General features: G+C 35.8%; 1 protein-coding gene across 1 annotated transcript; it reads left to right on the forward strand.

The window, feature by feature from the left end:
- The first annotated feature begins 2,349 nt into the window (after positions 1-2,349).
- LOC139740137 (vesicle transport protein SFT2B-like) lies at positions 2,350-12,295 on the forward strand. Its single transcript, XM_071650718.1, has 5 exons — positions 2,350-2,486; positions 9,179-9,265; positions 10,137-10,225; positions 11,247-11,364; positions 12,233-12,295. The coding sequence occupies exons 1-5, from the start codon at positions 2,418-2,420 to the stop codon at positions 12,293-12,295; spliced, it is 426 nt and encodes a 141-aa protein (XP_071506819.1). The 5' UTR covers positions 2,350-2,417.
- The last annotated feature ends 890 nt before the right edge of the window (positions 12,296-13,185 follow it).

The raw sequence follows: 13,185 nt of genomic DNA on the forward strand, positions 1-13,185 counted from the left end.
CCCCCCCCTCGTGGATCCGCCACTGATCATCATCGGAGCACTCGGGACTAGACACAATGTCATCTTGTCGACGTCACTTTTTTAGTTGCTGTTTGTTTGTTTCATTTTACATCGATCTGAGAAGATAGCTGAATAGCCCATATTCAGCCGCACTAGCTTTTCTTCCATATCGTGGGATTCAGTACGTATACGATTGGATGTGAGGCGGGAACACTTCGCCGGGTTGCGCGGGCGCCCTGCTTTTTACGATGAATGAATGAGTTAAACTTATGTAGGATTAAATTACGCGCATGAGTTGTGACTCTCTCAAACATGGGACCTCAACTATGTCATGACATAGAGACTATCTATAGGCTGATCTAGGGTATAGGCAGCATTCCTATTACATTACCGTCCTCTTCACCAGGTACAGAGCTACCAAGTCTCACGCATTGTGAGTGAGACTCAAGCATTTAGGGTCTGTCTCACGATCTCACGCATGACACCCATTTTTCTCACGCATTGGGAGCATAGCTTAAAGGATTAAAGTGAGAGTTGCAATTGAAGGCATATTTCCCTTTTGTCTTTCAAAATAAGTAAAAAATAGTCACTTAAGTATGCACCAGCTTGCACCATTAAGAGCTAAAGATTGAAAAAGCTCCTGGGAGGGCGGATACCCCCCTCCCAATCCCCTCTTGGCCTCGCTCAGTCGCTTCGCTCCCAAGTCGCTCATGCACATGCGCGCGCGCCGAGATGTCGAGTCATGAAAATCTCACTCATAAAAATATTTTGAACTTGCCAGGCATCTATGCAGGGTAATTACATAAAAGAAAGGTACCAAATACCACTTGTTAAATGTTCTTTTTTTAGTTTCTTATACTAGCATGTCTTAATTGCTTACAAAGTACACGCCCTACTCACAGTGTATTTTACTCCAGAGTACACGTTTTCAGGTAATCTTCCATCATTTCTACCTACTAAAGTATCGAGCACATTTTCACCAAAAAAAAAAAATAATGTTCAAACCCATGCTTTGCTTTGGAGCAAAATTGTGTGACATTTTACTGTATAAAATACCAGTTTGGTAGATTTACAGCTTATTGGTGGATATAAAAAGATCTATTTTAATTATTCAAAAAGGATGGAAGACAGATTTGAATACATAGGTGCCTATTAAACAAAAGTCATGCACTAACCGATTGATTTTTTTTTCCTTTTTTGCACGTTAGAGCTCAATTGAATATCTCAAAAGAAAACATTTAACGATGAAAGAGCTGCATCATCCAGATTCGGATTCAGCATCCTCGAAATAAGGTACTCAGTAATCATAACACTGGGGCGGCAGACGGTAAATCAAGGCGCAGCCTTTGAAAAAGAACCCTACGTTCAATTTACACGTACTGTATTGACAAGAAATTAGTCATTGTGGGCCACGTACTAATGTGTATGGTTGGGGCACCACCTATCGACAGGGCACCTTCCCATCGACACCCTGCGTATCATGGCTGTTTGCGTATAGAACAAAAAAGTACGCGCGGGATTAAGTGTCATTAGCTATAAAAACAATAAAAACGAAGAAACGAAAATCAAACTCAAACAAACCAAGCTAAAAATTACACATCCGATCAGTAACGACGCATGGCTGTGAAATTCACGTGTATTACCTATGGCCTGTGAAATTCACGTGTATACCTATGCTGTGAAATTCACGTGTATACCTATGGAGGAGAGGGGGTGTCGATCGCAAGGTTCCCTTTTTAGCTGCGCGAAGAAAACGGAACGCACGCACTAAAATTGCGCTATTTTAAAACGGAGATTCATAATCAACGAGACGGTCACGACATTCAAAACTGCAGTATTTATGGCATATTTGAGGTAAGAATTAGGCGGATTTGTATTATATTTTTAGAATAAACAAGCTACAGATCCTTAGGGTGTCGATACGTGGTACCCCCAACCCTACATGTAGTTCGTATGCAAGTGATATAGAAAGCCATTCCGTGCGTTTTTAAGCCCAATTAGCGGCAATTCGTCCTTGAACGAGGAAGCTCGTGGATTCCCATACAATTTTCCCCGCTGACCACTGTGGCATATCTTTTTGGCAATTGCACAATATTGCCTTTTTTTTTCCTTCAAAGAATAAAATCATTGAGATGAATTACCAGTACTATCTCAACTAACCGATAGTAGATGGAAGTTAAATGTCATTCTTTTTGAGAATGGGCGTGACACAAAAGCAGTCAGGAGAAATGTTCTCGCTGTCAGAGCTGTACTAACTGTGTCAGACACATAATTGGGCTTATTACTTGTTGAATTTGGCTACAAATGCTACCGACGGCTAATATATTGGGTATTTACGCCACACAGTGTCTTGTGACTACCGACTTTCCGCCGTTAATCGTTAGAAAAACCTCCGTCATATTGCAAAAACAGAGATAATGGATAAGCTCAAAAAAGTCTTGAGAGGTGAAGAAGAAGAACAAGATGAACAAAGTATAATAACAGAGGTAAGTTTGTATGTGCCAGGGAATGTTCGAATGAGAGAGTTCGAATTTGAGCCCTACCGATTAATTTATGTTATTGTCCCACACATATATATTGGCGTCTGGGTTTGATGGATTGCGTAGTTCTCAGATGGGTTTGGTGTGTGGCAGCTATGAAATACAATGTACAGAGTACTGTCGTGGGTGTGTGTGTCTGTCCATGGACTACGTTGTACTATTAAAGGTCCATGGTAGAGGCTATAGTCTAGCCGAATACTCAATTTGCCCTTTCTTCGTGACTAGTAGAGTTACTCATTTAATTTGTTCGTATTTTTGCAAGACAAGTTCACCTTCATAGACATGTGGGTTGAGTGAATGCAGCATTGCCAGCAATATTAATACTATTATTAGTAGAACACATCAGTGAGAGTTTGAGCAAAATCGGTCAATCCGTTCAAAAGTTATGAATTTTTGAAGTTTCTGCTCAGTCACTGCTGGATGAAAAGACTACTAGTTTATAGCTTGTGATGTCACATGAGTACAACAATATATAAAGAAAATAAAGAAAATTCAACATATTTCCATTTTTTTTCGCATAACAAAAGAACACTCGACTTCTCTCTTTCAGAAGGCAGGGGAAATATTATAATACTTCCCTTAACATATGGCCTTTCTTACGATCAGTGGTGTAACTTTTGTACTCAGAGGGTCAAAATTTCAAACAAAATATTTTTTCATTATTCTGTTTGATTCCTGTTGGAAAGTATTCAAATTTTTGAAAAAATAACATTTCAGACCTTAAAGCTGAAGAGTTATTGGTGTAATTTAAGGAAAACTCTGGCACCTGAAGTAAATTTAAGCAAAATTTTGTTTTCATGAATTGCACCATAATGACAAAACTCCTAAGTCAAACTTCACCATGCAAAGTTTATATGGTTAACAACAATATATAGTTTGTGAATCAAAACTATTTGGGGGTTGAATATAAAGTGAATTTAAAATAAAATACATGAGATTTATAAATTTTTGGTAAAAATACCAATTGACATGCAATTTTTAAGATTTTAACTATTTATTGGAGGGCAAGCCAGGTCAAACTCTATACTATAACAAGTCTTTAAGAAGGGCTACCTTCCTATGTAGGTTAAATGAAATTCCAATCATTTCTTTAAATCTTGGATTTTTCACACATGGATGTTTCGGAGGTGACAGTTAACATAATAGAATGTTTCGGAGGTGACATTAATATTAACACTCAGTTTTTTTGAGAATAAGTGACAATAACACAAAACTTCTTCTTTTTATCAATGTTTTTAATAATTATAACTCGAGAACAAGAAATTAGCTCCTGTTTCAAGCAGATAAACCACACATAACAAGTGTTTTTTTACACTTCACTAATTAGCATGGGCACCGGTATTTTGCCTTCCATTTGGATGAAGGTTGTAAGCTAAATATTGTAATCTGAAGAAACATGGCATTCCATTTTCTACCTTAAATTGAGATGAGGGTGTGAGATCATTTTAGTAATGTTTCTTTGCTCTCAGAACATTTTATTCCACAACACCAGGGAAGAATCACTTCGTTTCGGAGGTGACATTCAATGTTAACATTGTTTTGAAATATTCATTTACAGTAAGAATATGACGGACATATTTAAAGCTAGATATTGTAACCTGAAGAAACATGGCATTCCATTTTCTACCTTAAATTGAAATGAGTGTGTAAGATCATTTTAGTAATGTTTCTTTGCTCTCAGAACATTTTATTCCACAACACCAGGGAAGAATAACTTTGTTTCGGAGGTGACATGATGTTCAAGTATTCATATAGTATGTCCCTCCCCCCCCCCCCCAAAAAAAAAAAAATACAATTAGACTTTTGCATTGATAGCACCCAATATGATTAAATCAGCTAAAATCTACTTTGGGGTCTTAAATTATAACATCTTAGCTCTATTTTGCAGAAAGCCCCAGTCAATTTGGTTAAGTGGTCTCAAAGAAATGTGGATTGTTATAAAGGATGTCAGGAGTCTGATTCTTCAAAGTTTAGCACTTGGATGCTCTTGGAACTGCATATTAGTGTGTAAACACAATATACAGAACTTGGAGGGAAGGGATTCCTGACATGCTCTACAAAAATCCTCATTTGTCTTTGACCTCTGAATCAAATTGAATGGGGTTTTCTGTAAGGTGTGGGCAATGAGTTATAGTTTCAATCCCTCAAATTGTATTTTAGATTGATTCACTATCTTTAAAGTTATCGTTGCGGAGGGTACCATTGTAATTTTTTGGTGGGGACATAGGTTATGAATGCCAAAAGCAAAAATTCTTATTTGACTTGTATTATGTTTTTGTTTGCACATAGTATCATAAATAGATTAATTCAAGGATGTTCATGAATTCTTCATCATTCTTGATAGCCACCATACAAATGTTATAATACTGGTGAAAGGTCTTTGGTTCATCTGGGATAAATTTTCTATATACCAGATTCATTTAAACTGTTGACATTACTAAAATATATTTTATGTATCTTTCTGAATTGCTTGAAAATTACCAGCAAATCATATATATTAGTCACTTTTGAGAGTAAAAAGTATTTCTAGATAAGAAAAAATCATTTTATTGTTTTGGAGGTGACACAACACAGAGACAACCCAACTTCTCAGGTGTTAACTAATACTGTGAACATTCATGTCTTTCCTCATGGCTTTAATTTTCAAATATAAGCTGTTTCTTTCAGTTCTTACTTGTTATTTTGTTTAGTTATTCTCTTTCATGATAGTGGATACCAGCTCATATTTTGTTTTAGATTGTAATTCATACTAATCTTTAGCAAGTTTTTACAGTTTGGTTAAGACAACAGTTTGTGTTTCCCAGCTGAAGAGAGCAGCATAATGCTTTTGTGTGAACTTATGGGGAAAATTTTTTTAGTTCAGTGATTTTACCCATCAACTTCACAGAAGGTCCTGGACACAAACTGGTCTCAAATAACCCTATAAGGGACCGAAAAAGGACAAGTTCACCTCAATAGACACGAGAGTTGAGTAAATATAGCAATATTAGTAAAACACATCAGTGAGTTTGAGGAAAATAAGGCAATCCGTTCCAGAGTTATGAATTTTTGAAGTTTCTGCTCAGTCAAAGCTGAATGAGAAGACTTCTATAGCTTGTGATGTCACACGTGTACAAGGATATAGAGAAAGTATCAAGAAAATTCAACATATTTTCACTTTTCTTGCATAACAAAAGAACACTTGACTTCTCTCTTTTGGAAGGCAGGGTGAATAATATTGCCCTAACATACATCAGTAGCAAGTTGAAGAAATGTGCACTTTTTTCAAAAAGTAAAGTTTTGTGAAATTCACTTATATTTTCTTTATATCGTTGTGTGCATGTGACATCATACATTGTCGTAGTCGTCTCATCCAGCAGTGATTGCATAGATATTTTTAAAAAAAAACATAACTTTTGAATGGATTGTCCAATTTCCCAAACTTTCAATGATGTGTTCTACTAATGTTGTTGCATTCACTCAATCCACATGTATAAGAAGGTGGACTTGTCCTTTAAGAAACCATTTTCTTTTCCTTGAAATTCCAGTACTTAAAGCCAAATTCTAAGATAAAACATAATAACAAAACAAGGTAAACACGTCATCAAAATTATATTGAGATAGAACTACAAATCTTGTTTTTGGATCTTTCCCTTTCCAGTCCTGGGGACTTGTTCCTCTGTTCACTTTAGTTGTCAGATAACTTCAATAATCTTAAAAAATACAATGTCATAAACAGTTGGTTCAACTTGGAAAATGTAATAATTATTGTCATATTTAAAAAAAAAAAATCACATAATTTTGTTTATGATTACCGCGTTGTACATGGAAAAACAACAACTAAGAATTCAAGAACAAGTTGTGCACCAGCTACGTGTATAGGCATGTGGCCTTTTTGTGGAGTTTGATTATTTTATGATTTTTTTAAGATTGTGGACTAGGGCATGCATGAACTGCCACATGTATCACTTTGGTATCAAGGGAATTCTGGTGAGCTAGGTATACAAAAGTCACTTCTATTGTGATGATTTTGTAGATATTAAATGTATTTGAAAATGTTAATAGATAGTGAAAAGGAACTGAAGTCTTGCCTTTCACTATCACATAAAAATTTGGTGTTAACAAACAATGTCACCTCCGAAACACAAGAAAAAGCAACCTACATGGAAAGCTGTGATTGGTAAATCTTCACAACTAAATTGCTTAAATTGGAAATCAAGCTTCTAAGATGAAAGCATCTATATGTTTACTTGACTAAAGCAGGAGAATTGATCTTGATTACAATATTATGTATACGACAGATGGGTGTATTTTGTGCATTCTCTTTGTTAAAAACGTGAAAAAATGTAAATTTGCCCTAAAACGTACAGTATAGTAATAAATATAAGAGTGAGAGTGTGTTAGTTGATTTCTCCACTTTGAGACTTATGTTACTAAAATAAATGAAACCATTGGTGTACATGATATGGTTTCTCTTCAATAGAAATGAGCAAAAACTCTTGTTAACAGTGTTTTGTCACCTCCGAAACAGTAATTCTTAGTTTTTATTAGATCTTTTATTAATTCTAGAAAATTCTCACTTCCTGTTGCCATATTACTATTTTCATCCAAAAAGAGATTCCTGTCAATTGGACAGAATCAAACAAAATTGCTTTGTCTTCGAGAAATTATCAAATATAATACTCTTGTTGTTTCGGAGGTGACGATTGTTTCGGAGGTGACAAGTGTTAACGGAAAATTGTAAATTGCTCCGAAATGAAAACAACAGGCTATATTGCTACTACCTTCCTTCAGAGATAATGTGAGGGGATATGTTACATTTTTGTAAATGTAATGTATAACTGATGTCAAGAATAAAAAAATCAAATACATAAATCTGTTGTCTCGGAGGTGACAGAAAAGTTAACGGAAAAGTTGCATAAATTTATAAACACTCACCAAAAAATGATAAGCTATTTGAATCAAATAATCTTTGGATCGAAGTTAAGTCAGACTGATTACTATTCTGTTTTGATGGAAATTAGCAAAGTTGAATTTTATAATTGTGAGCAAGAGCTAACTCAAAAGAGGGGTTAATTGTTAACGGAAAATGTCACCTCCGAAACATAAAGTTTGGACAATTTCAGTCTTTAAAGAAGACAAAGCAGAACCTGGTAAACATAATAGTTCTTAAGTTTGGATACCTGTCTATCACCACAACAACAAAAATAATGAAAAGGAATAAACAATTTAATATGCTAGGTCTGACAAAAAATACATGTCAGAGTGCATACACCAAAAGTGTTGGATTTCAAGCATGTAAGTGCATGCCACATCTGAAAGAAAAAGAGAGGAAAGTTCATTAAGGTACCCAAGGTAGACACTGTGGGTGGTAAGTTTATGAGAAAAAATAATGCATATCTGTCAGTGTATAAGAAAGTTATACACCAATTAGTGCCAAAACTGTGTTTTACACCACTGATTGTAAAAATGGCCATATGTCAGTAGGAAGTTGACCTTGAAGAACTGTGCACTTTATTCAAAAAGTGAAGTTTTGTGAAATTCTCTTTTTATTTTCCTTATTTAGTTGTACGCATGTGACATCATACACTGTAGTAGTCTTCTCTTCCAGCAGTGACTGCGCAGATACTTCAAATATTCGTAACTTTTGAACGGATAGTCCAATTTTCCTCAAACTTTCACTGATGTGTTCTACTAATATTGCTGCATTCTCTCAATCCTTATGTATATGAAGGCGGACTTGTCCTTTAAAATTTGGATGTAGGATTAGGACCCTATTTCCTAGTTACTGAATTTTTTATTTTATTTTGAATTAACAGAACACAGATTCATTTATTTGCTGTCGTTAGACTAACCTTATGACAAATTTCCACCAAAATCATGAGTTATATGATAACTTCCCTGTCATTCACATAACTTTGAACCAAATCAGTTGTTAGGAAACGTTGATATCGACATCCCCTTTTCATGTCATTGCTCAAAAAACTCTCTTCATTCGGTATTGTATAGAAATCTGTATTTGCCATAAGAAACTGATCGAAATTAACCATCTTATATTATGCAACATATCTTTTTACAAAGTAAAGATATGTGGAATGCCATAATCAGATATTCCCAAGCACTGACAGGTTCCAGTTAAGATTATGGATTCTGAGGTGACAGGTGCCATGTATACAGCACATAATTTGTAGTGACTTTTTCTGAGGGCACAACCCCAAAGAAAATACAGTAACTAAACCAAAGGTCAGCAGAGTCACCAAACTTTGCTCACTGATAGATCTTTGTGCAGTGACTTTTTTCTTTGCCATGTCTGAACACTGTTGTACAAATTTGAGCTTCATGACTTTTTTTTATCGATAAATTCTCTGAATTAAATATTGTTTTCATAAAAAAATATCTTCAAAGACTTTAAGATTATGCTTGCTTTTTAAATTCTATTTCTAATGTTTAATGAATATTCTTTTTGCAGATCTTAGTTCTCTTAAAATGAGTTTGAATTCATTTCAGTGCAACCTGCTAGATACAGTGTTTGAGATTAACAGTGTGCCAAGTCTAGAATGATATTTTAAAGTACCTGGGGCACGTTCTGTTATTATCAACACTTTATTTTTCTTTCTTTCTTTCTCTCTCTCTCTCTCTCTCTCTGTCTCTGCATGCAGGTTTACAATGCCTCCACACTAAGCTGGTCAACACGTATCAAGGGCTTCATCGCCTGCTTTGTTATTGGATGTTCCTTATCCATTCTGGTATGATGTTTGCCCCTTTCTGAATTCACACTGTTTTGCTTTTTTTTTAAAATGTTTTGGAATTATAAAATAAAGTATGATAAAAGTCAACAGGTCACCAAACAACCCAAATCCTTTAATATGTGACCCTTCATGTCACATTTTTTACAAAAACTTTACAAATGTCAAAGAAAGTTCAACTATATGATATTGATATGAACTACATACACGTGTACTTTGTAGGATTGGAAAAAAAAAATTATATAACATGTGTAATTGACTTGCACACTTCCCATTTCCACCTGTGCGAATATGTATCTATCCATTCTGTTTATGTGTTATTCAGTTGTTGTTGTTGTTTTTCCCTTTTTTTTTGCAGGGAAAAAAGAAAGAGTGAAAAGAGTCAGATAAATGAAAACATAATTCTTAACCCGTTGAGGATGGACTGATTTTGCTACAACACGCATTTCCCATAGACACCTGCCCGAGTATACTCGGGACTCGTCCTCAAGGGGTTAATACATAGTGATGATGTACAATGTACATGTACACATTTTAAAGAAAGTTATCACTTAAGTGTACTATGGGGTATTTCTGTGATAGTAAAAATGATTAGGAAAATACACTGTATAATCTCCTTTTCATGAACAGTTAATTCTGAAGTTCTTTACTGATGAGCACAATAAGGATCAAAGGAGGATAAACCAAGAGAATGCTCTTTCTGTTTGAAGCAGTAACATTGATACTTGTCTAAGAGTCCAGTGAAATTCAGAATGTTGAAAATGTGAGGACCTTTGGTGTGGTGGTCAGTGGCAGGGATTAGCTTCATTATGCTAGCAGTGTTTGTTGATCTTGCCTAACATTATGACCTCTGACCCTGTCCTTACTACAGGGATCACTGCTTCTGTTCATCCCCACATCGTCAGGCTTAAAACTCTTCGCATTACTCTACTCACTGGGTACCGTCACAGCACTCTGTGGGTGAGTGAAGGATAAGTCGTATGCCACCATGCCATTTTTTCATGTCATTTAGTATGGCACTACAGTGGAACCTCGTTGTTAAAGAGGTGATAAGTAATTTTACAAGATGATTGTGCATAACAAGTCTCAACTCTTTACATTTCTTTGATTTTGTACCCTGTACGGGAAACCTTGTGTAACAAGATATGTTTATCAGCGTTGTTAGGTCCTTGTTATGAGGTGTCCCTATATCTATTGCCCTCATCCTAGCTATTTAAGAGTACATCTATATTAAGAAATACACATGAATAAAAGGAATAATCTGGTCTGGTGGGCCTGCAAATACTTCAAATTGTTTTTCCCTTTATTTTCTTAATTTAGAAAAAACACTGTTTTCTTTCTCGGACTGTGTAATCATGAAATGTTACATGACAGGTAGAAGTGAATTTTTTTTTTTCACCTTTCACAAAATCACTGTCATTATTGAACTTATGCTGACCAGTGAACACCTCAATGCCATGCCCATCCAGTCAATGCATTCAAATGCTGATTTTGGTTTGGTCAGCAAACTAATGTTCACCTTCTTCAGCACATCCAGAATTTGAAGACTGTTTCATGCCATGAAGGATACTTAGAAGTATTTTTTTTTTTAAGTAATTTCAAAATTATTATAAAGTGGGGTATGTGCAACATAACAAGCCTATTCTGGCTTTCTACGCACATACCATTTTCCGATCAACCAAACACACAGTGCTAATGAGTTTCTGTTTTTTGTGTACCTGTGATATATCTGTTTTCCCCATTTTTTTTTAAATTCTTTTGTCGTCATCATAATCTCGCCTTGTTTTGTGGACGTTTCCAATGTTTTAAACTCACTTTTTGTACAATTTGCTCATATTCACATGTATTTTTATATATTTGTGTATGAATCGGAAATAAAGATTGAATTGAATTGAATTGAATTGAATTGAATCGAATAGAAAAAAAAAAGTAACATGAATTGACCAGTGTGATTTGACCATCCCTTCCTCTCTGGCCCCAGCACCCTGTTCCTGGTGGGCCCAGTCAACCAGCTGAAGAACATGTTCAAGGAGAAGAGAATCATCGCTACCATCATCATGATTGTCATGATAGCACTGACTCTCATGGCTGCTCTCTGGGTGAGATCTTGGGAGGGGCGGGGGAGGGCAGGGGAGGGCAGGGGGGCAGGCTGCATCCCGTCACCGTTGTTACCGCATCAACTTGTTCGAAATGATGGGTATACAGTACTTAGCTGATGATAATGTCAGTAATGATAATCACTATCTTCATCATCACCATTAGTATTAGGATTACTGTCAATGTCTTGATTTATTTATACTTTACACGAATGTATCTACTCATCTATATGTTCAACATATACTTGTACAGTAATTTATTGTTTGAAATTATTTTTGATATTAACTCAATGGAGCAAAAAACCACAGTTTAAGTGACCCTGTTATCATTTTACCTCATGTGTACTCACATAACAAAAATAAAACTAAGTAGTGTATACAAATATACACTCTACACTCTCTGCATGAGTATGTATTTGATTACTGGTAGTACACCAGATCATTATTTTATTCATAATTCCTATAAACACTTGTGGTAGGCATTACAATAATCTTATATCATGAAGTTTATTTGATGTAATAACCTTGTATGGAATGACATGTGAAATGTCTGTACATGCTTGTTTTGAAGTACAAAAAACTTATGTCAACACATCATATTTATCATTAATAATGTATTTGTTATATTTAATAGAAATTCTTCTGTGCCTAAAGTCAATTTAGCACCAGTGTTTTCTGCGCGTAATAATTACTTTGCTTTTGTGCATATATTTCTGTGTCTATTAATGTCTTTTGAGAAGCTAGATAATTGTATGGGTCAGTGTTGGAATACTACATATAGAAACCGTAGGATAAATTTTGCGATATTAGCCATTTAAATCTACTTCTATTTTATATTTCTTGTTTGTTTGTTTGTTTGTTTGTTTTTCAGTGGCAAATCACAATTCTGGCTCTCCTATTCTGTGTCTTACAATTCTTGGCATCACTATGGTGAGTACAATGCTCTGTCATAGATCCAGTATGAAGCTGTACCCACCAATTCTGGCAATTATATTGTGATGACAATTTACTTGCAGTGAACTATGTGTATCAAGTCTTACTTACAATTTGTAGATGCATATTGTTTGATATGTGGGGGCGTTGTGACTCCTGACTCCCTATCGGAGGACTGTGGAGCCGGGAAATGTGCAAACGCCGGGAAATGTGCAAACGCCGGGAATTGTGCAAACGTCTCGCCGGGAAATGTGCAAACGCCTGGAAATGTGCAAACGTCTTGCCAGGAAATGTGCAAACGCCGGGAAATGTGCAAACGTCTCGCCGGGAAATGTGCAAATTTCATCAACGGGAAATGTGCAAACATGACGCCGGGAAATGTGCAAAAGTTCAATTTTGCCGGGAAATGTGCAAAACGTCGCCGGGAAATGTGCAAATCATTTACTTTAGCGATATTGTGTATAAAGATAGTAGATAAACTCCATATCAAAACTGCCCATGAACTTCTACCATTTAGATTTTCTTAATGAAATCCTTGACAGATTTTCAACAAAATTGGCAGGTAGCACGATTATGGCAATGGGATCTCAATTTGTTTATATAGTAGCCACCCCCCCCCCCCCCCTGAAAAAGGGGAAGGGGCCTCAAAGTCCCAGAACTACGGTATTATCGAAATTCTTCTTGTATCATATCACCAAATAAGAATGAGCTAGGTTGGTTCGTTGAAGATATTGATGACAGGAGTTCACGTTTAATGGCAGATCCAGGGATGCAGGGCACGGGGCCATAAGTGGGGAGGAGTCTTCAAATTGAAGCCTCAGAGTCCCTAAACTAGTGCTATGAAGACATTAATGACTGAAATTGCATGTTTGATTATGACGAATCCAGGGG

Source organism: Diadema antillarum, unplaced genomic scaffold (genome assembly GCF_040938485.1).
Source record: "Diadema antillarum isolate AM-2024a unplaced genomic scaffold, OU_Dant_1.0 seq00000836_RagTag, whole genome shotgun sequence".
In the NCBI taxonomy this organism is placed as follows: domain Eukaryota; kingdom Metazoa; phylum Echinodermata; class Echinoidea; order Diadematoida; family Diadematidae; genus Diadema; species Diadema antillarum.

Excerpts from the sequence above, each read along its gene's own strand:
- LOC139740137 (XM_071650718.1), top strand. The coding sequence starts at position 2,418 with ATGGATAAGCTCAAAAAAGTCTTGAGAGGTGAAGAAGAAGAACAAGAT. Across the intron at positions 2,487-9,178 it reads AACAAAGTATAATAACAGAG|GTTTACAATGCCTCCACACT; the intron begins GTAAGTTTGTAT and ends CTCTGCATGCAG. Across the intron at positions 9,266-10,136 it reads GATGTTCCTTATCCATTCTG|GGATCACTGCTTCTGTTCAT; the intron begins GTATGATGTTTG and ends TCCTTACTACAG.